Source organism: Etheostoma cragini, chromosome 21 (assembly GCF_013103735.1).
Source record: "Etheostoma cragini isolate CJK2018 chromosome 21, CSU_Ecrag_1.0, whole genome shotgun sequence".
Classification (NCBI taxonomy): Eukaryota; Metazoa; Chordata; class Actinopteri; order Perciformes; family Percidae; genus Etheostoma; species Etheostoma cragini.
In genome coordinates, this window is record NC_048427.1 from 18,327,467 (window position 1) to 18,354,398 (window position 26,932).

Consider the following 26,932-nt stretch of genomic DNA (forward strand, 5'->3'; position numbering starts at 1 on the left):
CATGAACGTCTCATAAAACATTATAAACAAGTCATAAATGGTTATGACATAACACTTGTTTAGTAAGTGTCATTCGGTTTTAGTTAGGGTTAGGGTTAAGGTTAGGGTCATGTGTCATGTGAGTGTCATGTGTTCATGATTGTGTCATGTCACTCTTATGTAGAAATCTTCAACTTTTTCAACTTTAAAGTATTACCTCAGTTTCTATATATGTCTTAGAGGAAATTACCCTACATCTCCCTCAGTCATTACTTCAATAAACTTGTTCATAAATAAAATCTAAAAATAAATAAGTAAATGATGGGGCCATTTTTATAGTTTAAATAGACAATAAAGCAGGGGCTACTTCAAGGATTAGCGATGTTAATGTTGACATTAAAATAGCCGTGAACTAGTTTTTGGGTGTTGTCCGTGTTTTCAACTCAAATTTTGAACTTCTCACACTTCAACAAAGTTAATTGGAACATTTTCGTCACCTAAAATTATCTCGTTCTGCCAACTAACAAGCTAGCTAGCTACCGATTTTGATTTGTCGTACAGCAGTTCATGTTATTTTCATTATCGGTATATCTCCACTGGATGACTCCCTTTCCCTCTTTAGCATTTAGCTTAGCGCTGCGCCATTGCTGATTTCATCAAGACAGGTTTCAAAAAAACAAGATGGCGACGGGCAAATTGCCAAACTCGAGGCTTCAAAACGGCAGTCAACAAACCAGTGGGTGAGGTCACTGCTGCTACATCCACTATTTTTACAGTCTATGGTAGAATTGCATGTAACAATAGAGTTTTAATACACGTTTGCAGCTCATGGTGTAATTGGATTAGCCAAACAAAATTGTCATATGGCGATAGTAATGTGCTTTCCTAAGATGTGATAAGAGTGTGTGAATGAAACATTAAGTTCTTATTTTACTCATCTAGAGGCTGGTCGACTGGCTTGCAAGGCAGCTTTCTTGCTCGGGGTGCTAATTGTTTATGTTGTAGATGGTGCAGAAAGAGGGAGGTCTATTAAGTTTATTTTGTAATATGTTGGTATTTAGAAATGTTGTTATTGCTGAAATAACTACGAAAGTAGCTGTGTATATCTCATTGTACGTTTGCCATATTATGTTTTTTAGGCCGATTCAACGTCAGCCATCAGAATCCGTTGGTCCTTCACGGCTCAAGGTTGCTTCAGTGCGTCACTCACGGCCTTAACATTTCCCCATGAGATCATTCATTTTAAATGTCCATATAGCTGATTTTACAGCATAGCTTGCTGGGTAATGACTGCTGGTAAACAGAATGTTTAAGCCAGTTTAACTTTAAGGGCAATGCAACCTTTGGGTCTATTTAGATTGGGTCTAACTTTCCTTGAGTCCCTTCTGGATCAGGTCTCTTATTTTAGACAAGTCATTTTAGGGGTCAGTGCAACCTTTGGGTCTATTTAGATTGGGTCTGACCGTCCTTGAGTCCCTTCTGGATCAGGTCTCTTAATTTAGAAAAGTCATTTTAGGGTTCAATGCAACGTTTGGGTCTATTTAGATTGGGTCTAAATGTCCTCAAGTCCCTTCTGGATCAGGTGTCTTATGTTAGACGAGTCATTTTAAAAGTCAATGCAACCTTTGGGTCTATTTAGATTGGGTCTAACTTTCCTCGAGTCCCTTCTGGATCAAGGTCTCTTATGTTAGACGAGTCATTTTAAGGGTCAATGCAACCTTTGGGTCGATTTAGATATGGGTCTAACTGTCCTCGAGTCCCTTCTGGATCAAGGTCTCTTATGTTAGACGAGTCATTTTAAGGGTCAATGCAACCTTTGGGTCGATTTAGATATGGGTCTGACTGCCCTTGAGTCCCTTCTGGATAAGGGTCTTATGTTAGACAAGTCATTTTAAAGGTCAATGGAACCTTTGGGTCTGTTTAGATTGGGTCTGACCGTCCTTGAGTCCCTTCTGGATCAGGTCTCTCATGTTGGACAAGTCATTTTAGCCCACTGAGTTTAGGTATGTTTTGCCCTGGTCTGTATGGGATTAGGTCCATAGTTTTAAATCTGTGTAGACCCTTTAGGTTGGAATATTCCTTGCAGCTGACCTGCATGCCTGTGGACTGTAGGAGTAATGAGGAACAACTGACACAAACATTGAGAAAACATTCAAACTCCACACAAATAGGCCCCAACTGGAACTGATGAAGAGTTCAAACTCAAGGCTGTCTTGCTGTGACCTCGCAGACTATTGAACCAGCGCGCCCTTACGGAGCCCTACAATACTGATTGCAACTTTAAACAGCATGGAGCAGAATATTAATTCAACAATGATAGAACCTGTCTTTATAAAAACTGATAAGTAACACACTGTAAGATAACTTTGTCATAAAGGGTTCTGAGATAGCACAACACGAGGCCTCACTGAAAACTCAACCTGTGGTTTAAGGGCAAAGCTGAAGGCATTGAAACCCAAACACTTACGGAGTAATTGGATTACAGGGGTGATGGAAGGTCTGGCAAGTACAGGTACATGTATGAGAAAACTATACGGTGGTTTCATTCTTCCAAGGGCCAGTCCGTATGTTTCCTGGGGCGTCTGAACCATACAGGCTGTCTTCCTGCAGGCTCATGTTCCGGCCGATGGTACCTCGCCGGCTGAAATTGCCGTGCTGCCGAGGCAGAGTATTTCTTGGGAAACTTTTATGCTCCCCTTGTACGCAGAGGTTATCTTTTTCTTTATCTGTTGTCTTTGACATGCAGCTGTACGTGTCAGGGTCTTGCTGAAATTGCAAGGTAAAGGGGTCAGGTTTCTCGCAGCAGCTAGTAGTGGAAGCGTGATCTGCTGAGCTGTACATGTGCCACTGGCAGGTGTGGACCCCATGAGCAGGCAGGAGGAGGCTGTGACAGGAAGAAATGCTGTCTTGCATGCTGTGTGCGCGGCTGTGACAGGACGTCATTGAGTTTTGGTGTTGCAAGCTGTGGCAGGAAGCCATCTGCTTATCCAAGTGAGGGCTGGGGCAGGGGAGCTGGAGGTCTGGCTGCGGGCTGATAGCAACCAGTGGAGAGTCTTCAAGGTGGTGCATTGCATGAGGGCTGTCTTGGTGGGAGCTGTGCACACTCCCATCCATACTGACGGACGTTATGTGAGAACGGTAGTCCTGGAGGCATGGACGTGGGCGGTTGAAGGAGCGTGACTTTGTTCTGTCATTAAGGCAGCTCTGTAGAGGCAGAGTGGGACGTGGGAGCTCGTCAGAAAGCAACTGTGGACGAGGTGAGGACACTGGTTCAGCAAGAGGTGAGATGGGGCTGGCGGGACTCATCACGGCCACGCAGCACGGACCTGTGTGACCGGGTGCAGGACTCTGGGAATGTGGTGTCATTTTGTGGTAAGGACTCTGCACTAGGTGAGGAGAGAGCAGAGGATGCTTGCCTGAGCATGGGGAGTTCAAGTGGCAGTGGGGCTGATGGAGCTCCTGCCTCTGGCTCTGTCCGTCCCCATTCCCGTCCTCTGACTTGGACTTGGACGGGCAACAGGCCCACCAGCGGTGCCATACATCATCACGTTTGGCACAGTGCTGGATGAGAAGGAAGAGTCCCAAAGTGACGCAAAAAGCCCCATACAGGCAGCTGAATATCATATCCAGGAAATGCCCCATTGATACCGCCAAGGCTCCTAAAGCCCAGGTAGACAGGTACAGAAAGAGGGTGAAGGCTGTTGCTCGGAGCTGTGATTTAAATGAGTGCTCATTGGCCAGCACCGACACACCTGCTGCAAATGGCGGACAGTCTCCACTGGGCCTAGAATCTCCTCCGGTGTCGGTGTGGCAGTGATGGTTTGGCTCACTAAATGATAACTGCTGCTGCTCCTCACTCAGAACTCGCAGCTCATACTTCTTCTCTGGGTGGCGTTTAAGTTGGATGTAAGTACACAAGAAGTACACAGACATGACCAAGACCAGAAGACCCATGGGGGCATAGAAACCTCCCAGGCTTGGTTCCCATGCCATCCAGCAACTGAAAAAGACAGTGACATAAAGGTGTCTTATTCACTGAAAAATGAATGAACACATGATTGTTCCAAAATAAGGAGTACTTACTACAAGGCGTCGTCCCTGCTGCCATAGTTATCCATACCAAATGCTGCCGTAACTCCAACAATCACGAGAGGGACTCCATCACTTACAAGATAAAATCTGCAAAAAATGTATAAAATTATTCAAATTCATATTTTTATTATTTTAAAACTATTGAATGGATTGCTGTGAAATCTGGTATAGATATCCATGGTGCATTTAAACAGGGTGAAAGCTGTTGCCTTGAAATTTGGTTCTGACATTTATATTTCCGTCATTTCCGTCCGACGAATTGTAATAAATTTGGTGGTTCTTTGACTTGTCATCTAGTGCCATCATAGTGGCAAAATGTGTTGAATACTTTAGTTTATGACCAAACATCTGCAAAACCAATGACACTACCATCAGCCTCAGCTGTACAATGTGTTTAGTATTAACTTGCAAAGTTAATTCAATTCAATTCAATTTTATTTATAGCATCAATTCATAACAAGAGTTATCTCGAGACACTTTACAGATAGAGTAGGTCTAGACCATACTCCGGAATTTAAAAGGACCCAACAGTTCTAGTAGTTCCCTCCAGAGCAAGCAACAGTGTGACAGTGGCAAGAAAGCTAACTACCAAAGATTGGCATGTAACATTGTCATTGTGAGCATTTTGTTTTGTTACATTAGCCTATAGTCGGGTTCGAGTCCAACCTGCGGCCATTTGCTGCGTGTCATCCCCCATCTCTCTCATCCTTTCATATCTGTCCACTGTTACTTTAATTAAAGGGAAAGGCCCCAAAAAATAATCTTAAAAAACAGTGGTAAAAACCTGCTTATTGCTCACAGCTTACCTGAGGACGGTTGGTTTGGTGCGAGTCTGGGCTGGGCCATTCCTCTTCTGGGGCCGAAGTGGGTCTTTGGACACATCGTTACAGATGTTTCTAGCAGTAAATGTCAGCCACAGCATGGTAGACAAAGATGCATAGTGGAGCACAATGCCAATCTAAATAAAGTTGTAAACAAAGATTATTAAAAGCAATATGAGTTAATTGTTCATTTAGTGTTTTGCACATGAATTTGAGATGAAAGCGTATTAATGATACCACAGATTGTGCTCCACCCTATTATACCACTATTATAAATCACTGAATGAAAACAGTTTGACACCAAATACTCTGTATATCAGGACTACAAAATGTTGTAATTGGTCAAATGATGTTTTGGTCCACTAAAGTATTTGAGGGGATACTTGGAATATCGTCAGGTTTCCCAGGTGAACAGTCTCCTCTTTCCCTTTTTCCCCATCAAAGATGTGGACACCAAGGTACTTGAAGCTGTCCTCTCCACCTAGGGACCCTTGGGTCAGGTCCTTTTTCTATCATGTAGGCCTTTCGATTGTTGTCTGTGATTGGGCCCCCTGCTGTGTCCTCAGCAAACTTGGTGATGGTGTTGGAGTCAAAACTGGTTCCACAGTGGTAGGTATACAGGAAGTACAGCAGGGATCTCGGAACACAGCCCTGTGGTGTTCCAGTGTTAGGAATGAGGGTTGAAGAGGTGTGTCCGCCCACTTGGGTTGTGATTTGTTTTGATTTTAACGATTCTGATTTCAATTCCAAATCTTTCACAGATGAGAAAAACATTCTATTTTGATTCAATAGGGATTTACAGTTTTACTGGGCTTTTTTTAACGTCAAAGCCTCACTTTAGTGCACTAGAGTACGTTTGCTTCTAAAACAATTAAGTTTTTCATGACCAAATTTTCCAATAAATATTCCAATGAAATTACCAATGAAATTAGTGGACACACTGAGCCAGTGACTTGTTGGAAATCATTGTGAACACCAGCGCTAGTTTGTTAGCACACAGTATCCGTCACAGTAGGAAAAGCATATGTTAACATTAACATCAATTGGCATTTCTATATAACTACTAGGTCTGTTTGTTCATTTAGGTCAATATGCATGTCACTTAACTGGTAAGCCTTGTTATATTATATAGGTAAACTCTATGTCAGTTCATTGATGTAGTTTTAGCTTGTATCTGCTTATGTCTGGATGCAATTTATACTTATGCAGTTTTAAATCTGTACTAGCACTACAATTCATTACATGATTATTTACCAAGGCTCATGCCTGTTTGTAAAAGTCTATCTATCCATCTATCTATCTATCTATCTATCTATCTATCTATCTATCTATCTATCTATCTATCTATCTATCTGTCTGTTTATCTATCTATCTATCTATCTATCTATCTATCTATCTATCTATCTATCTATCTATCTAAGCTTGGGCAAGGAAATGGTTATTTTAGCTTATCGCCCTATACTTACAATTTTAACACATACACAAACTGAAGTGTAAAAGTTGCGGTTTCAATGGACTATTTATTGATTGGGAGAAATTAAAGAAACAAGATACAGCATGATATTTAACATGTCACGCTTGCCCCCCCCCCGCTTGCAATCTTTTTGCTAAACCAAGATACTTGTCTCCTGCTTCATACTTTACAGAAAGATATAAGAGGTGGTATTGATCTTCTTGTCTCACTCTCAGATCAAACGTAAACTGGCATATTTCCCAAAATGCCAAACTATTCTGTTAATTTAGTACAAGGACATATTCAGACAGTTTGTATTTCCTTTTTAATTCATTTTAAATCACATTTAAAGCATCTTTGATGACACTTTGAATGAAGAATGGACAATGCCTAAGTGTTCCGACTGGACACAAACTGAGCGAATATCTTCACAGTTAAATTATAGTTAGCATACCATCAGCATTTTAAAACCACTGGGACGGGTTTTTTGGGGGGGGTTTACTACAGACAAAATACTCAGCGATACACTGGCAAGTTCAAATGACGTTTATCCAATTTAAAGAGCTCATGTCATGTTACTGTATTGTGTAACTTCATTTAATATTGTATGCAAATGTTCCAACAAAACAAGTTCGTTCCCGAGAAAATTTTGCAGAGCCTCCGTCGCTGCGTCCCAATCTAAGCGCCACCTAGATTACACCACCTCCTCCCAGCTGGACGTGCCTGGAACACCTCCCTAGGGAGGTGCCCTGGTGGCCTCATTACCAGATGCCCGAACCACCTCAACTGGCTCCTTTCAACATGAAGGAGCAGCGGCTCTACTCCGAGCTCCTTACAGATGACTGAGCTTCTCACCCTATCTCTAAGGGAGACGCCAGCCCCCCTCCTGAGGAAACCCATTTCAGCTGCTTGTAACCGGGATCTCGTTCTTTCGGTCATGACTTGATTGGTGTAACGAAATGCAAACGACCCCTGACCGTTTATTCTCCTATCCTCTTTAGCGCTGTGAAGATAGGTCTGGCAATGCGAGACTAGACAGTGATTAACACAAGAAAATACTTCATACTTATCCACTCAACATAGTGTTGTAAAGAAACAATAGGTTCAATAGCAAATATAGACTATTCTGTATATGTGAGCCAGAACACATCTCACACTTATTATCAATAGTATTATTCTCATTCCCTTCATAATGTTCACTCTGTTCATATTGTAATATAATAACACAATACTATTTATCCCTGCATCCCTTGCCTTATGCTCCACATTTAAATAATTTTTATTGCACTCATGCCTCTATATTGTTTCTGTTTAGAGTATGTATATATTAGTGTGTATATATTAATGTGTGTATATATTGTTTGGTTGTTTTGTATGTGTAAGCACATTGGGAGCAGCGAAATTCCAAAGTAAAATTCCTCGTATGTTTCCTCATACCTGGCAAATAAAGCTGATTCAGATTCATGAGTAGCTTGCATGGAAACCAGCAGATGATATAGAGCAGGCCTCGTGGTAGTGATTTAACTTAACACTCAGTGAACATTTACTTTCCCACAGACACTGATGCCTCTCTCAGTTTCTGAGTGATGCCTATAGCTGCCAGTGACCTCAAACGGCTTCAGCAACAGCTAAAGGGAGCTTTCAGTTTTCAGAAAGTAAGAAAACAACAACTTACAATTTGGCACACGAAAGGTAAGTTGATCTGATTGATGCCCCCGGCGAAAACTCCAAATGTCAGCCCCGTGTGAAAGAGGAAGTTGAGAAGTGTGTGCCAGCCATTCCTGCTGATGCGGACCGCACTGCAAACAACGAGTTCAAAGTTAAAAAAGATGGACGTCCTTTTACCTACTCTGCATCCACTGCTGGGTAATCACACTAAAACAGTGGGTTGCAGAAATGTATATGATGTTGTTAATCAGTAGGATTACCAGTATCTGGATGGGTAATGACGTACGCATATGCCAAATTAACCCTTGTGTTGTCTTCCGATCGACCATGCAATTTTTTATTTTTTAGGGACACATTTTTTTTTTCTACACTTTTCTTGCTTTCCCCGATGTTTTGAAGCTTTTCCCGACATTTGTGTCACTTTTTTCAACTTTCTTTTATAAATTTCTTTCTTGAAATGCTATAAAATTGAAAAAAAAAAGCTAAATTCAATGAAAGTATTAAACCGATCATATGTTTTACTCGCAAAGAGAATTGTATGGAACCATCCATGTTATTTCTGTTAACAATTTGGTTTAAAGAAACCCAAATTTCTGATAGACTTTTTGAAAATGGGTCAAATTTGACCTGAGGACAAGTGAACACTAAGAACATTTTAAAAGAGGACTTTTATTTTGACAAACTGGTAGAGCAAAAAGCCAAAAAAATTTAAAGAAGAAAAAGCAATTATGCAATGTTGGAACAGGACGTAATACAACATTTCCATTCATTCAATTCTTGCAGAAAAAGCAGAAATTGGTGCATAGAAATTCAACAGAATGCAGGAAATTAAGTGTTTGATGCTCAAGATTTCTTGGAGGAGCACCCCCAGACCCCTTGCTTAATATGTGCCCCCCCTCAGATGTTGAAAAAAGCTATGCCAAGCAACCGGTAGCTCTTTTAATGTGCTTATGGGTTAGTGAGTATTGTTTTAAGATAGACGACAACACTGTGAAACCGTCTTTTAACCGTTGTGTTGTCTTCCTGTCGACCTGCAACTTTGTCTTTTTCTGGGTTGAAATCTCGACATTTTGTTCTTTTTCTACACTTTTCTCAATTTTTTTGTCAATATCATTTCAATTTTTTTGTCACTTTGACGTTTTTTTTTAATTATGTTTCATTCAATTTATTTAAATTTTTTTTGTGGCTTTTTCCAATGACTATGATATTTTTGTGTCACTTTTTCAAATTTTATCAGCATATAAAAAAGAATGTTTTTGTTGACTTTTTTTCGTGCATTTTTGTAGTATTTTTTCAACATGTATCACTTTTTTCAAGGTTCTTTTGTCATAGTTCTGATGTAGAAAGTTTTTGTAAACGGGTCAAATTTGACCCAAGGACAACAGAAGGGTCATTAAATGTTCTTCTCACCTGTGGTGGACGATGTAGGTCATGACGGAGACGAGCAGACAGAGCAGCATGACTGCTGTGCAGGCATACACCACTGGATGCAGGTAATCCCCGGGGTATGGAGGGAAGGAGAGCACTTTCTTCAAATCCTGCAGAATGACAGAAGTTTACAAATTAAGATTCATAAGAATGAAATTTACCAAACATATATCTATATATATATATATATATATATATATATATATATATATATATGGTGGCTTGAGAAAGTTTACACACCCATGCTAAAGTTGATTAAAAAGAGGAATAAAAAAACATTAATTGGCTTATGGTTATAGTCAGGATCTTATTTGCCCAGCTTAGCACATAGACTGGAGACAGTCCAAATAAAAAAAAAAGCATCCAACACCTCTAAGACCACGTCCACTTGTGTCAAAACACTAACTTTTCCCGTCCTCCCTTGCATCGTGTATGTATTGTCCAAGCCTTGTTTGCATTGTCTGGATTTGTCTAGCCCATGCTGATGTCTTGTATACATGTCTCTGTCCCGACGTGCTGTAACCACGTTTCTGCAGAACAGGAACCTGCTGAAAAACAGTTTTTAAAGTCAGAGTCAGGCTCGTTTATATTGTGATGTAATGTTACTTTTTAAATTAAATATGGATGAATGGATAAAGGAATCGTGTCAAGATAATGTGCGTCATATTCCAGGCCTATAGCTGGTAGCACTGTATACAGCCTAAAAGGTTCAATGTCTCCTCCAGCAGGAACACAAGCATGTAGTCCGCCATTGTTGTTTTTATGAGACGTCGTCGCGGGATAAGAGGTCGAAGGCTACAGGACGAGCGATGGCGATGACATCATTGATAGGCAAGTGTGCGTTTTGAATTTTTTTACCCTGGGACCAGGTTTCACAAAATTGTGTCTTCAGCCGGTAAGTTTACAGGATTCCTTTGGACAATCGGCTCAAACTATGCAAAGCATGTGCGTGTGCAGCATGCGTGACTCAACAAGCAACAACCTCCATGTTAGCTGATGGGACAAACTAAAAAGGATCAAAGTACATGTTAAAAAAAAGATTGTTTCTGGTGTTTTAGGTAGGTGTGATCACGCTTATTCAAATGTTTTGTTCAAATTTTAATAGTTACTTGATGCTATAAAAACGGAGTGACACGTCTTGATTGACAGCCGGGATTGTCTCGTGATTGGTCGAGCGGGGTGGGATTATGATTAATCGGTTTCACCGACATCGTCCTTCTTTATATACAGTCCATAGCTGTGTGTGGGTTTCATTTCTTAAGTTTAAATGAATCATGCAAGATATATATAACAATTTACTATTCTCCAGTGTTCGGGTTATTTCAGGGACGTATGACAAGTATTTTTGTTTTGATTTGCATCCATCACACAAATTGTCAGAAATCTCCCTAGATAGTAATATTTAACCCTCCTGTTGTCTTCGAGTCAAATTTGACCCCTTTCCAAATGCTTTCTTTTCAGAAATTTGTTTTTTCTTTCAAACAAATTTTCCAAAAAAGTAACTTGGATGGTTCCCAACAACGCTCCTCACAAGGTAAATAAATATTCAGGTCACTACTTTTATTGAATTTGTGCGTTCTTTGTCCATTTTATAGCATTCGGAGAAAAAAACAATTGGTCAAAGAACTTTAAAAAAAAGTGTAAAAAAGAGAGAAAAATGACAATAAAAGTGACTAAAATGTGAACAAATAATCACATTGACAAATGTCAAATAAAGTGACAAAAACGTGAAAAGATGTTGAAAAAAGTTACAAAAATGTCAAATAAAGACAAGCTTTAAAAATTTCGGGACAAATCCACAAACATTTCAAATGGCTTGACATGAAGAAATTTGACAGACACTGGAAAAGTGACAAAATCATTGGGGGAAAGACACAAAAGGGTAAAAAAAAGACGACCATAACCTTGATTAAAGGGTTTTTATTTTAAATTTTAGAGAAAAAAAATCCAGGTTGGCGGGAAGAGAACACAAGGGTTCAGAAACACTATATAGGGATTAGTGAGTTAATGAATGAGGGACTGGTTGGGAACACAGCTTATGTTATAAAGCTAGTGCATGATGTGCTCTTCTGATTGTAGGCAGAGGGGGAGGAGGGAAAGCTGCAGCTAACTCTACAGCTTTGACAACATGGATCTTGTGATATGTTGTTATGGCATTTTTACTCCCTAAACCATTAACTCTGCAAACAGACAACCCTCCATTTAGCCTACACTCGCAAGTTGCAAACATGGGAGTCTTTCCATCTCTTCTATGCATTATATATGATATGAAAGCAGCACAAGTCCCAAGCAAGCACCACGTGGTAACTTCATCCAGCTGTTCACTATAGTTACAAACAAAACAGGACACAATGTGTTAATCAGTGAATTTTAGGGGCCATGCACACGGAAACAACTCCTGTAAGCGCACCGCCTGAAAACGCACTTCTTTGAAACCTGGTCCCAGGGTTAAAAAATTCAAAAATGACACCCTTTTGACTTAATTGCGTATCGATGATGTCATCGCAACACCCCTTGTCCTGTAGCCTTCGACCTCTTATCCCGCGACGACATCACATAACACGTGCAAGTGAAATTAACATGTATCATGTTCCTCTATGCAAATGATAACATCTATGCTAACATCCAACTTCACTCATGCTGCTCAGAATGGCTATATGAAGCCTGCAGACTTGCTGCTGGAGGTTGGACTGTGCTGCATGTTTCCAGATCCCTGCACAATTACTCACGGCTCTTTCAGTATGGGTGCATTAATGATATCTCCTAGCATGGCACCAGGATTCTACATACACTGAGTGACTATGACCTTAAAACCCCCTGTGCATTCAAGTGCAATGTAAATGTCAATTAGCATAATCTTATGGATAAATATGACGGCTTAATGTAGTTGTGGTGTTGCCTAACTGCACTAAAGTCTTAAGATAACTGCATGTCATTAAACATGTAAAACATAACATGGATTTCAGTGTCTCCAGAAATATGTAATTGAATTAGCAAAAGGCAAATAATCTGGGAAGCTCAAGCTAGAACAGGTGAACCCGGCTGTATAATAAATTCATACATTGATGTTAAAAAAGTGAAATTGCTTATCCCATTTTTTTCTTCGCCTAGAAGTCCAAAACAGAAAGATAATTAATTTACTTGCATAAGACAATGAAAACCAGCACAGATTTGAAAAGCTTCAACATGTGAATGATTTATATTTTAGCTGCATTTATTGTTTTCAATAGATTTGAATACGAAGAATAGCAATTGATATTTGAAGTTAACCCTCATGTTGTCCTCGGGTCAAATTAACTAGTTTTTTTTTATTTTCTAAATCAGGAACTTGGCTTTCTTTCAACCAAATTTCCTAAAAATAACATGGCTGCCATACAATGTTCTTCAGATAAAATGGATGATTACTTTCACCGAATTTTCATTGAATTTTAAAAAGTGACCAAGACCTCAGAAGAAATGACAAAAAAGGAGACAAAAAACTAAATTATTTGTTTTTGTATAATGTCATAAAAACAATGTTTATAAGCTATGAATTAAAAAAAAGTGTACAAAAAAATGAGCAAAAAACATCGGAAAAATATGTTGTTTTATACTTATTGTAGATTGGATGTCATTAAATGCTTGTTGTTTGCCTTGAGACAACAGAAATAACATTGTGTGCATATAATTCAATAATTGTTCATAATAACCTAATTCAGAATGTTGAATTTCTGATGTAATTGTTGTTTATCATTGTTGTTGTATATTTAATTGTTGTAAAATGAATGTTTATCTGTTGTGTAGTACTTTATGATTTCAGCAGTGCGAGGCCTACCTCTTACTCACTTGAGTACTAATAGCTGTGTGTTGGCTATCTAATTAAGTGTGATTGGATAACTGTATTGTAATTATTACGTGTTTTTCTGTTAATTATTTATAGAAAAACCATAACCATCAACCTTATCTCCTATCGCCCAAGTGTGTGCATGCAACTCTTCGCATTAGCATTGATTTGACATTTACATTGCACTGGAATGCACAGTAAGGTGATACTTAGTGTATGTAGACTCCTGGTGCCATGTCAGGAGATATTAATAATAATTTATGCTATTATGCCACTTTGGTCGTTTGAAAGCCATGATGTCTCTCTCTCTCATTGGTGGGCTGCATTCTCTGGGTGGGCAAAGCATAGAAAGGAGAGGTATCCTTTCCCCTTATGACCTCATAAGGGGCAAGATTCCATTTCATTTCCTCAAACCATAGGCAAGCTGGGGGAACTCTTAATGTTAAAAAAACTACATGCTACATTGAGGACAGAATTTGGCGTGGTGTTTTGTTACCTTGTAGAGCTATATAATTCCAAAAAGGTAAATAAATGTGCTTGTACTGCTCAGTAACGTGCTCTCTGTAAGAGTGCAAAGTGAACACAACATGTCAAAGTATTCCTTTTAATCTACACTTTTGATTGACATTTCATAAAACATATTTAGTCCTTTTTTAGGTGATGGCAAATCCATGAGGCTACCAACAAGCCAGTGCAGTGAATCACTGCACTGGCATGACTATTACTTAAGCTCCGATGATTTAGCTGTGGAGGCAGCAGTGTGGAGGAGGCTTAGATAAAGTGACTCATCTACAGTAAGATGTGCATCTCCTGGACAGGTCTGGCATTCCCTCTGTGTTAAAAGGCAAAACGTGCCTTTCACACAACAGTTAGGCCTTGTCCTTTCTTTCATTGGAGCACCCCCCTGCACGTGCATAATTCAAGCTGAAGATTCCTGTGGAGGCAGGAATCAAGAGCTAACTTGGCTCCGTCTTCATGACAGCGTCAACTCGCTTTTCCTTTGCGTTTCAAGGCCTTGTATTTTAGAGACACTGTCATGTCTTCCGCCTCTCATCTCTTTCTCTCTCTCCGGGACAGCATGCGCTCTCATCACGCTCTACTGGGCAACCCATCTATTAGACAGAGCATGACTGATTAAATCCTTTGCAGATCCCATAAAATGGAGAAAAAAAAATACAGGCATGCACACACAGCAGCAGAGATCTGTGCACAGTCCCATATCTCTGATGACCAACCACGAGCTTTGTCACGAGCCAAGATTTTGTAATACGGCTTCTTTTGTTCTGAATCCGATTCCTGTGCTTATGTGTGATAATCATGATTGTTTTAGCGCATTAGAGATTTTCAACAGCTTCCACCAGTTACAGGGAATCCGGATACAACTTGGTACAAGAGGAAAAATAAGTGCACGTGATTGGCTGAAAGCAGAAGCATTCACCTATTGTATTGACTTCCTACTGTTTATTTCTTTGAGACCTAAGAGCTGAATCAAGCACTCTTCAGGATTACTGATCTTGAGTGTATTAGACACATTTCATCAGTATCAGGATGTCCTGAGCCAATATGCTAGATGTCTCAGGGCTGATCAAAAGCCTGATTTATTTTGAGTCGAGCTCCACCAGCAGTCAAAAACACCAATATGTACTCAGCTAGATCTTGGTTAAAGTGTTCTTTATGGGTCCCTTTTAATTTGGCTCAGTGGAAATTAGGGATGGCAGTTTGCACATATATCCATATACCCCATTCCCAATGCTTTTTGTGTCTAATAGACGGATGCGACCAAAAATCGTTATTCCAGCATTGCACGAGATCGCAATGACCGGCCGGTGCAAATTGAGCTGCGTTGTCACCTAATTTGGCAATTGTGCAGCCTTGATTTTTTTGTACTACTGACAGGCCGAGATTGTTGCTAAAAGTGTCCGACATCATCTACCTCAGGACGTGGGGTTTTGTCCGAAGACAGCAATGTGGAGTCGAGAAAAAAATGTCTGTTGTTTCGATGTAGCCGAGGCTACAGAAATGATAGGCACCTGTTATCTTAAAGACTTTCAATGTAATTGCTCAATAGGCCTATGATAATGATTTCGACAAATGTGGATGATTTCGTTGTAAATAGATGAGCGTCTTTATTCATTTGAGCCAGAGTAGGCTGTGGATTCAGTAGCTCTGGGGCGTCGGACTGGAGGGAAAAGGGGACTGAGTACCCAGGGCCCTCATGTGAGGAGGGCCCCGGGTACTAAAAGGTGTAGAAATAATATTTAAAAAAATCGATATGTTCATATGTCGCACTGTTGCTTGCTCTGTAGGAAACTACTATAATTATTGGGTCCTTGTAAATTCCGGAGTGTGGTCTAGACCTACTCTATATGAAAAGTGTCTTGAGATAACGCTTGTTATGAATTGATACTATAAATAAAATTGAATTGAATTGAATATGTTACAGTAGCAGTAACAACCTGAGGCAAATTGATTTGTTTGACATGGAGTTATTGAAATAAAACTAAGGCACTTTGTTCTTCACATTGTTGTGAGAACCTTTCTATAGATGTAAAAGCTCTAGTAGTATGTCAAATTTGTAGAAATCTGCAATATCCCACACCTAAACAAGGCCCTTATGGTATATTTTTGGTAAAATATTTTGAAGAACAAATGTTCAAAAGGATCCCAAAGAGCTTCTTGTGTGATTAAAATAGTTTCCATATCCTAGTTTGATTACCAGACTCCATCTGTAATCTATCTGAATAGCAGTGCGGCGGGGCCCATAGAATTTTGTGCTACGCCCCTGAAGTAGGTGTTTCGTGTGGTAAATAGGCTATAATACATCCATGGTTTCATGTTATCTAAAAGAGTTTCAATTACGAAAAAATGGTACGTATTTGCTCTTGTCTCACAGCCCCAGGAAGAGTAGATACTGGGGATCCAATCAAAACAGCCCTGTTAATTAGAGGAGGGAAAACCTCTGACATGGTGACACAGCGTTGTGTCCGAGGTAGGACCACATCACTGGACACAGCTAACACAGGCAGGGCTGGAGTCAAGACCAGGACTAGTCAAGGCCGAGTCCAGACAGAGTCCAAAGAGTTTCGAGTCCTAGTCCAGGACAGAAAAAAAGTCTTATGCATAACATTATCAAGTTTATTACTTGACATTATCACTGCTACAATTTGGGGTTATTTGCTGATATTAAAAAGCAAAAACCGTGTCACAACACCCAGGATTTGGAAGTACTGTATAGCCATTCCCCTTGATATCATTTGATCTAATGTAAAGAAAACAGAATGACATATGGTGATACCACATGACAGCAGCGTTAGAACTGTTACTGCTACAGTAGGTACTAGTACAGAGCATTAGAACTGATACTGCTACAGTACTTACTAGTACTGAGCATTAGAAACACATACTGCTACAGTAGGTACTAGTACAGAGCATTAGAACTGATGCTGCTACAGTAAGTACTAGTACAGAGTATTAGAACTGATGCTGTTACAGTACGTACTAGTACAGAGTATTAGAACTGATACTGCTACAGTAGGTACTAGTACAGAGCATTAGAACACATACTGCTGCAGTAGGTACTAGTACTGAGCATTAGAACTGATACTGCTACAGTAGGTACTAGTACAGAGCATTAGAACACATACTGCTGCAGTAGGTACTAGTACTGAGCATTAGAACTGATACTGCCACAGTAGTTACTGGTACAGAGCATTAGAACTGATACTACTACAGTAAGTAGTAGTACTGAGCATTTGAGCAACTCAATGACAATAGCTCTACTCCAGATGTAGTGTAGAAAAGACATAATCACATGTAAACAAACATAATAAAGACACCTGGACTCGGTCGAGACCAAAAGCCATATTTGGCAAGACCGGACACCGAGACCAAGACCAGCGAGTAAAAGACAAGTCCAAGTCCAAATACCAGCGAGTCCAAGACAAGCCCGAGACCATAAAAAAACGGTCTTGAGTCCGTACTACAGGTCCCACTCCTGACAACGTATTCTTTGGGCGTATAGGGGCACAACACCCACAGGAGCACCACCAATACCCAGAGCCTCGCAACCCAAGGTTCAGACCCGTAACCCAAAAGTGTGTTTAACAAGAACTTGGCAAATCTGAATCTGACACATCATACCTGTATCTACCTTCGACTTCAATAAAATAGCCTATTTTTTTCAAAAATCCTCATGCACTCACACTATCCCCACACAGATGACAGCCATGGAAGCAGTATTAGATAGATAGATAGATAGATAGATAGATAGATAGATACTTTATTCATCCCAAAGGAAATTGTAGGCGTCCAGTAGCAAGACAACCATAACACAACAAACACAAATACACACATATATCACACATCCATAAGAATACAAATAAAAATCACTCACAATGGTTAGGTGATGGTAATGGTTAGGCTACTGAAGGGTTAGACAAACATTAGGTAGACTATGCCATAATAGATAACTGGTAAACGCATCTTACCATTAGCTTTAGTGGAGTTACACTTGAGTTGAAGCTCTGGTCTCTCCCGGAGGGCCTTGCTGACCCCCCCCCCCCCTACCCAGCGCCACCCGGCTCCATGTAACAGGCTGAGGGTTTTTTCTTTTCTTTTTTTATATTCAAGTTGGTGTTTCTTTTGTAGCCTACAACTCTCCCGGTGCACCAGAGGAGGGTCTGTTCACAGGAGGTTTCCCAGCAGCCCGGTGCTCTGCCTCCCGCTCGGCGGCTCCGGATGCGGCGCTGACGGGCAGCCAAGGTCCCCCGGTCCCGACTCCATCCGCACGTCCGATGCTGCGTCGTTTTAACCTACATCACAGCAGTGTGGGCAGTGGGGGTGGTGGGGGGATGGATCTTGTTTAAAGGAATAGAGGCAGGAGATAAAACTGAGCGTAGATTATATATCTGATATGCCAAATTATCATTTCTTTAGTAGCCTATTGGCTGGACTGTGCACCTGCGCTCTGGGTGATGTTTGATTCGAAAATGCACAATAATTCTGTTATATCTTCCATAATTGCAAAGTTGTTAACGGAAGAAATGACACGTGAAATAGTCTGTAACAACGATATGTTATTATTAGGGAAAATCAAAGGACTGACCAACCTGCGATGTGAGTGCAGTCCAGAGCCGATCCAGCCCTTATCCAGGTCAGTGGAGATAGTGGCTGCGCTCCATTCGCCTGGAACGATGTGCCGCATTACGTAGCCGAGCATGGGCGGTGGGTGGGTGGGTTGGGGGGTGGTTAACTAAAGTGCAGGCGGAGTGACGTTTCAGCAGACAGTCACACAGCTGCAGGTTAGGGCAGCCATGGGAAGTCTTTTTGACGTGAGATCATGTAAGCAGGGGCGCCGCCAGGAATTTTGGGCCCCATGACAAAAAAATCAAATTGGGTTAGTTTACTAATTTTATGTTATTCTTTACCTATTTTTTGGGGGCACCATGGGCCCTTGGAATGTCAAGCTTTCCTCCCCTATACGGTGCCCCTGCATGTAAGAAGCCTAAATCAGGTAGAGGTGGATTCAATCACTATATTCAAGGAAAGGGGGTCCGGGGTGCCATTCTCTGCACTTAGTGGGACTAGTGGGACTACATGTGGGGGGGGGGTCGCATCCGGAGAAAACCCATGTAAACATGGGGAGAACATACAGACTCCACACAGAAAGACCCGGAGCAATCTGGATTCAGGCCCAGAACCTTCTTACTGTAAGGCCACAGTGCTGCCTCATGTGTTCTATCCTATCCAATATTTTCCTATATTTACATAAGCCTGTTTTATTTTTTATGCAGAACAGTCTTATTCACCCGACCGACAGTCTGGGGTGGTGTACTATCGCTCTGAAGGGGAATGAGTGCGGTTAAACAGGAGGTTTCGTTTTAAGAGCAGCCTGAACAAGAGTTAAAATATATAATATAGAGGGTGATTTTGAATGATTACCCCTTCAAAATAAAAGCATTCTAATGTGTCAAATTTATTATTGTCAAAAACATGTTATGTACTTGAATCCCACTCAATCTGTACTCAGGATGCTTATTAAATTAATTAGTCAGATTAGCAATCCCAGAGTAATAGCCTACCGCCCCATAATATAGGGATATAATTACCAAACATGGTATAAAAGTTGTAAAACAGATCAATGTTAACCTCTCTAAAAGTTATATTTAATGAAAGATGCACACACAGGCTCCAGTGAAAACATGATGTCGACAAAAAAAGGGGGGGATACTGTGTCAGCAAATATTAGGGGGATTATCAGTAGACCAGGCAATCTGGTTGGTCATCTATGGACATTTAGCACGTGCTCAAATCCATATGTTACAGATTAGCCATTTGAGCAGTTTAACAATTTAGTATAACCCTAACCTGGCGCATATAACTTCACCGAAGTGCGCCATTTCTGCGTCATATTTACGGAGTTTAATTTTACCAACCGACTCAAACATAGATTCATGTAAGTAATTCAGGATCTAATGTGCAACACAAAAGCTCTCCAAAAGGCTAGGCCTGTATATAAAGTGATTTATCAAATTAAACGACTCATATGTTACAATGTTAGCTAGCGTGGTACATGAACCACGTGACCACCCCGCTAGCGAGATCAAAGAGTGTCGCAACTCTCTCCCTCTCCGAACCAAACAATGCACACCAGCGATTTGGTGGTGCGTTGCCACGGCAACGACTATCGCGTCTACCAGTGTCTGAAAAAAAAAAAAAAAAAACATGTCCGCGGAGGCAACACGTCATGAAAAGAGAGAGCAACCAAAAGCAAAGGACAAAAAGCTACAGGTAACAACTAAACAGTGTTATATGCTCGCACGTGTGCGTGTGTGTGTGTGTGTGTTTTTTTGACATAACTCTAGCATGTCTCTTTACTTCTCGGAAGAAAGAGGAAAGCCTCTTTCTCCAGTGGGAAATGATGCCAAACCAACAAATCCAAGAGCTGCTAAAGAAAACTATGGACGAACTTCAGACGTAAGTAGCGTCACAACCCTTATATATGATAACGGAATATCCCTGCGTCAGTCGCAACGAGCTAGCTAGTTAACGTTAGCCATAAACAGTTAAGACGTTAGCTAGCTAGTGTTAGGTAAGAATGCGCTAAAGGTTAGCCTACAGGCCAAAATTAAGCTAAATATGAGCTGTAAACCAGTGGTATACCCTAATGTGTTGCAGTGGGTATATTGTACGGGTTATGGGCCAGAAGGTGGGTGGGGTCCGGGGTCAACAGGAAAAATTTGAGCGAAACACTTAATTTTCTGCTGAAAATTCAGATACACTTTTATGAACCAATTTACTGTAGAAATACCTTTAGTTAGCTTATGCACAGATGAAAAAACAGTGACAATTCTAAAAACAGTGGCTTGAGAAAGTTTAAACACCCATGCTAAAGTTGATTAAAAGAGGAATAAAAAAAACATACTCTATGCCTTAATTAAATTTTTGTAGGAAAACCCAAGGAAAAAAATCCAGAAAGAACATTTATTTATTTACTATACATTAATCATTCACAAAGAAAATTGGTGTCCTTAAAAGGTTGGATTTTCCTAATTATTTTTAATTAAGGCATTTAAATCCATTTCCAAAAGGTGTTTTTTTATTCCTCTTTTTAATCAATTTTAGCATGGGTGTGTAAACTTTCACTGTATGTCACAAATATAATGGAAAGTATGTTGTTGCGTGTCATTGAGCTTTTTAATGTGGGTACATTGAATTCCTGGAGCTTTCTTAGTGTACGTATGTATACTTTGTATTACGTAGACTACACCACTGCTGTAAATGCCATAAAATGGCTGCCTCTGTATGTGTCATCCCAAGAATTTAATGACTGACGTGACATGATATCAGAATGAAATAAGGGAGTTATATTGTGGGAGAAATTCCAACAAGAAGTTATTTGGTCTATTTTAGACAGAAAACAAACAATAAGCCAATAAGAAACCATACATTAACCTAAATTAAAATCAAATATTTTTAGTTTTGGTCTAATTTTATAGAAAGTAAGGCTTATTATACCTTATTTATGCACTAATTACGGGATAATTTAGGCATTTGGCCTTTTTATTAGGGTATTAATCATTGTCTGTCTAAGAAAAACATTATTTCTAGTTATGGTCTAATTTCATACAAAGTATGACAAGTTATGGTTGTAGTAGTTTGTGGAAAAAACAGCTGCAGTAATGCATTTCACTTTCTTTATTTTATTTAGGTTTTTAAAGCATGATTTTTAATACTGTGTCCCTGCTGTTTGTCCATCAACTGCATTGTACTGTCAATATTATGTACTTTTTGATCAATCACTATTAGTACTTACTGGACATTGTATTTCCCAATACAAAGGTTAAATGGTGTTTTCAAGGCTTTCTCCGTACTGCCAGAATGGAGAATTATGATTCTGAATTCAGAAATGTTGAAGCCTTTCATTATTTATCATTTTGTTGGCCTAAATCAAATTGAGTAAACAACTTAAATTAGTGTGGACGTTTTTATTGTGTAATGTAAACCCTAAATTCGCTCTCTAAAAACCCCAAATTGACACCGCCAACAAAAACATATGGACAACATGGCCTTCTTATTCTCAACGGTAGCTATGGCCCAGATGTTTTAGGAGCATTTAAGTGACTGTTTTGCCATGCTTAATTTCTACTGCACTTAAATAGTATTTATCCAGATCTGCTCTCTGTTGACTGTAGTGAAATCACTGCGATTCTGGGCTTGAGGAATCATCAGATCTGTATGAAGGAAGCTGCCCTGCTGGATTATTATGTCTATGGCTTCTGGTGGGCAAAAGAGGCCAACTTCACCCCCATGAAGATCTCCTTCACCATGGCTGTACTGCACATGCTGCTGGATAACATAAGAGGTGGGTAGCACATACAGAGAAAAGCATGATCTTATCCCCATATTAGTAAAGAAACATTGCCAAACTAAACCCCTTCCTGTTGTTCCAAAAGCTTGAACAAATCATCCGTTGCTTTGTCCACTCCTATGTTCTTGTTTATGCCAAGAAGCTGTAGCTCCCTACAATTAGCTCACGAGTCTGCTGCTCAAGTACTGCTTGTTCCTAATTTCAAACAATCCTTCCTCGACTTTCAGCATTTGAATCTTCATTTGATATAGTGAATGATTTTGGACACAGCTTTGTGGTTACAACTGAACAATCTAAAGCAATCCATTACAAAAAATTAATTTAAAATTAGAATATTTGAAACCACAGCTAATTACAGCCTCAAAAACCATGAGCCCTGTGAAATTGTTAAATGTCAGATACAGTTTCAACAGAGCATTATAAGTTTTGCTCAGATATAAACTTTTGGGGTTCATCCATGCCTGAATATTAGATTTCAGAGGATTGTGCAGGTGTTATTTTTTAATATTTCAGTAAATTTAGATGAAAAATGATAGGTTTGAATTCACTTTATGTTGCTACAATGCAGAAAAGGTGGTTTTACAGTAAGTGCTTGATATAACTACATATCCTATTATTATTTGTGCTCTGTTGCCAATTTACAGAGAAACAGATGGTTTTAGTGAAGAACTTGATGGAGTTTGCTAAGGCCTTAGGTGCTGCCTGCCAGTGGTCGACTTTAAAGGAAGACAGCCCTCCACTTCTAGACAGAGAAGAAGCCACATCACTCATAACTTACATTAGAACCAGGTCAGAGGGTCCTTAAAATACTATATTACTATATTTGACACAGAGCTTGAAAAATCTACACGTAAATACAGATTTACAGGTAAAACTAGATTTTTTTCAAACTCTGTGTCTGACTCATTCAGAGACATCTAAAAGGTTAAAAAAGCATACGCACTAGAGATCCACGCCAGCATGTCTATGTGGGACCAGCATGGGTTTAATGGGCTGGTTATAAACGTGTCCATTCATTTGCTTTATACAGGACCTATATAATAGGTAATGGTCATAGAAATAAAATGGATAGAAAGGCCATTTCCATTTAAATCAATGTAGCAGAATGGTCAGAGCAGCAGCAGCCATTTTAAGTTATATGGTAACAAGTACAAGTCAGTTTCCGGCAAGTTGTGTAGGTGAGGTTTCGCAGTAACTCACACACGAGCAATGGATTGGTAACAATACGCCGTGCTTTGATGCTGCATTGGTTACAGAGAAGGAGCTGATCTCAAATATTGACACTTTCTCAAAATATTAACCATGTATCTCAAATTATTGGTTTAGTATCTAAAAATAATGAGAAACTTAAAAATTGTGATGGATTATCTCCAAATATTGACTTAGTAACTCAAAATATTGAATTTGTACCTCCAAATGTTGACTTAGTAACTCAAAATAATGAAAAATGATCACAAAATATTGACTTAATATCTCACAATATTGACTTAGTATCTTACAATATAGACTAAGTATCTCAAAATATTAACTTACCATGTGTCTGTCTTCTGCATGTATGCATGTGTCTCCCCCCCCCCAAGTCTTTCCTGTCACTATGTTTCGGCCCTGATGTTCCAGTGTTTTGCTTGTGGTTTGTTTGCCTTTTTCAAAATACTTATTTTTGTAACACTCACGTATCAAAAACTTAGGGGGACACGCTGTTGGATGCTGTCCTTTACTCTTTCTTCAATGCTCTAACAAATCTTTGTCGTCCTGGCCCTTTCTTTCTGCGTGAGCAGCACTGGCAAATTTATAACTGGTCGGACTGTTCAGCTCTGTTTCACACTGTTCCCCCAGCTTTAGGCCGGTCCTCGTCCTCCACACGGGCCTTTTTCAGGCGCGATCACTTGCTAATAAGGGTCTGGTCTCCAACAATAACACACTGACAACATTACATTGAGAATATAAAATATTTTTTATAGCACTTTTTAATATGTGATTTTGTAAAGGTGTTCACAAGATACCAACCTTTTGTGAATTTTGGCAGCCATTTTCTCTTGTTGTCATGGAGACAAACTGTGTGTGTGTGTGTGGACAGCAGTGAAAGGAAATGCTGCTGAACGAATACGTTGTGTGTTTTAAACAGCCTTAAAACTTTTTTTTTTTTTTGAATAAAACGCAATATTTCCAGGCGGTGTTGATTGATTGAAATTAGTCGGTGTGGGAAACACTGAAAATTATTTACAGATGTATTAACTTTAAAAACAGTCGTTATTTGCAGCCTTAGGCCATTTTTCATGCAGAATAAAAGCACCTTGTTACTTTCAACCACATGTGTAGCCACCTTTTTATGTATTTATGAACATAATTTACCATGCATTTGGGATGAAACCATCACATTTATTTGCTGGGGAAAAAAACTTGACATTATAGCAAGTATATTGTGTTTTTGTTTCATTCAAGATAGATGCTGTATGTATAATAGCTCTTTGCTCTTATAGGATATATTGTGTCTGAATAATTCAAGTGACACAGCTGACCCTGCATATTCTGTTGGCTGCAGTCTGTTTCAGAAATACAGACTCTACGAGCTTCTGTTCACCACATCCAGAGAGGAGCTACTGACCGGCATGGAGGTGGGTGTGGGTGTGGGGGTGGGTGGTTTGGTTTTAGGGTTTGTGTGGGTGTGAGAATAACAGCCAAACATGCTGCTTTCCAGAGGACCATTGAGGTGTCCAGCGGTCTCACTCCCCTGGAGGAAGGTGTTTCCACTCACCTCTCCTTCCACTAAACGCCTCTGCCTGTTATCCAGAGAAACGAACAGGTGATGATGGATGGAGGGATAGCATCAGTGTGAGTGTCCATCAGTCCATAGTAGGGTGGTGTCTGTCTGTGGAGTCAAACGGTACAAGCAGTCCACATATCATCTTTGTCCTTACTTTTGCTTTGTTTCTGTTCCTTTCACACAGTGTTGTTAGACAGATAAATGCATTGATCATTTATTATGAACTAAGTTTTTAGCTCCAGTGGAACAACTAATCTCTGTTTAAACTAACACAACCATACTTGGTTGAGGGGGGGGGGAAGATGAAAAATAATTAAATAAATAAGCCCTTATGGTTGTACTAACATTTCCTGTGAAAATCAATAAAAACAAATTAAAAAAGAGCAAGAGAAAGAATTTCAGACGTGATTTACAATCTGTAAATAATGTATAAGCTTATATTCCAGTCTTATATGGAATATAAACTTGATACTACTATATTATTACTATTGCATTTCTTATACAGTAGTGTTGCCAAAGTGTACTGGCATTTCAATAGTGTGTAGTCATTTTGGCAATAAGGTTTTAGCTGAACCTTAAATTGGGAAAAATAGAAAAGATATGTTATAATTTCTAAAATACCCTCACTCAGTTATCGTAAATCGAGTCATTATTAATATTGAACACATTACACTTATTGTGTGCTTTTTACTTGTTGTCCCTAGTGATTTACTGTTTTCTCTGGGTGCTTTCAGCCTTCCATTCAGCAGGATATTTCTGTTTGAGCCCGTCCCAGATTGCCGTGCTGTTCCAGTTAGCATCCTTTCTCTCTCTCACTTAGTTATCTGTGGTAATAATAATCACTACATGTTTTATTTAGGACGCTTTTATCGAGGCAAAATCTCAAACAGCTAAAAGGTCGGGCGGTTTAGACATAAAAAGCTCTCTGTCTGTGTGAGTGGGAAGACTACTTGAGGTTCCCAGGGTTCTAACTCTGCATGTGGGACGTTTTGAAGCACTTCCATTTGTAAATATAAATGTAAATGTGCTGTATTTATATAGCGCTTTTCCAGTCTTAACAACTGCTCAAAGCGCTTTTACATCTACAGGGAACATTCACCATTCACACACATTCATACACTGTGGCCGGGGCTGCCGTACAAGGTGCCACCTGCTCATCAGATAAACATTCACACACATTCACACTCCGATGCGCAGCACCGGGGGCAACTTGGGGTTCAGTGCCTTGCCCAAGGACACTTCGACAATGACTGCAGGGGCGGGGATCGAACCACAAACCTTCCGATTGGCAGGCAACCACTCTACCACTGAGCCACAGCCGCCCCTTATATAATATACAGCAATGCATAAAATAAATTGAACTATGGCGTACACTGCTTAGCAATAGTTACGCGTCTGAATCACTCAATTCTCATTGGCTACCAGCCAACTTGGCTGGTAGATTGACAGTGTTACCCGCCAATTGCTAAATTCACCTGCATTTCGCAGGTGGGTGGGTGTTAATTTCTTGCCCTGGATAGGCATGGTTAATCAATCAATCAATCAGTGAATAATTGATCATTAAGAATTTTGTTGATGCAGTTAATTTGTTATCGATTAAACTAATGCAGGTTGCGTTGCATAGAGTCTTGAAGCAATGAAATTAATATCACTTTGTGGCAGCAATTAAATATTTGACCACCCGCCTGCCAGTTTCAGCATTGATTTTAAAAGTAATCATGAAGAGGTCACGGCGAAGTGTTGCGTGGGAATATTAAAAAATGTACCACTTAAATAAAGAGCATTGACCCTGGTTAATGTCGGTGGCGGTGCATCCTGCTCTGTCTCAACCTAGCATCAAGTCGATGTTAGCACGGGGGAGCGGCGGTGGAGGCCGGTAGGGCGGCCATCCCACAGTCAGGGGGAGACGAGGCTGTCAGACACAGACGAGGGGGGCGGAGGTACCTGTCCACATCCCGGCAACGTCAGTCCCCTCAGAGGGGCTGGACTGACAGTCACCAGGGTGCAGTTTGAAACCTGATGCTTACCTCTCTCA

The 26,932-nt window shown here is 40.0% G+C and overlaps 2 protein-coding genes across 4 annotated transcripts; one reads left to right on the forward strand and one right to left on the reverse strand.

The window, feature by feature from the left end:
* Positions 1-643: 643 nt before the first annotated feature.
* Positions 644-18,049, reverse strand: adgra1a (adhesion G protein-coupled receptor A1a). The gene is made up of 6 exons (XM_034860161.1): positions 17,752-18,049; positions 9,424-9,551; positions 8,021-8,144; positions 4,878-5,029; positions 4,063-4,158; positions 644-3,979 (listed from the first exon to the last, which is right to left on the reverse strand). The coding sequence occupies exons 1-6, from the start codon at positions 17,752-17,754 to the stop codon at positions 2,509-2,511; spliced, it is 1,974 nt and encodes a 657-aa protein (XP_034716052.1). The 5' UTR covers positions 17,755-18,049; the 3' UTR covers positions 644-2,508.
* A 1,827-nt stretch (positions 18,050-19,876) lies between these two features.
* cabcoco1 (ciliary associated calcium binding coiled-coil 1) lies at positions 19,877-25,807 on the forward strand. Of its 3 annotated transcripts, none has more exons than XM_034860482.1 (6): positions 19,877-20,053; positions 20,151-20,239; positions 21,958-22,127; positions 22,778-22,922; positions 24,676-24,748; positions 24,812-25,297. In XM_034860482.1, the coding sequence occupies exons 1-6, from the start codon at positions 19,988-19,990 to the stop codon at positions 24,938-24,940; spliced, it is 672 nt and encodes a 223-aa protein (XP_034716373.1). In that variant the 5' UTR covers positions 19,877-19,987; the 3' UTR covers positions 24,941-25,297. The 3 variants fall into 3 exon arrangements, with proteins under 3 accessions (XP_034716373.1, XP_034716374.1, XP_034716376.1); XM_034860483.1 differs by having other exon boundaries at positions 24,832-25,270; XM_034860485.1 differs by having other exon boundaries at positions 19,929-20,053; positions 20,155-20,239; positions 24,812-25,807.
* The last annotated feature ends 1,125 nt before the right edge of the window (positions 25,808-26,932 follow it).

Excerpts from the sequence above, each read along its gene's own strand:
- cabcoco1 (XM_034860482.1), top strand. The coding sequence starts at position 19,988 with ATGTCCGCGGAGGCAACACGTCATGAAAAGAGAGAGCAACCAAAAGCA. Across the intron at positions 22,923-24,675 it reads ATAACTTACATTAGAACCAG|TCTGTTTCAGAAATACAGAC; the intron begins GTCAGAGGGTCC and ends TGTTGGCTGCAG. Across the intron at positions 24,749-24,811 it reads AGCTACTGACCGGCATGGAG|CCAAACATGCTGCTTTCCAG; the intron begins GTGGGTGTGGGT and ends TGAGAATAACAG.
- adgra1a (XM_034860161.1), bottom strand. Across the intron at positions 8,145-9,423 it reads ACCTACATCGTCCACCACAG|TGCGGTCCGCATCAGCAGGA; the intron begins GTGAGAAGAACA and ends CGTTGTTTGCAG. Across the intron at positions 4,159-4,877 it reads ACCAAACCAACCGTCCTCAG|ATTTTATCTTGTAAGTGATG; the intron begins GTAAGCTGTGAG and ends CATTTTTTGCAG.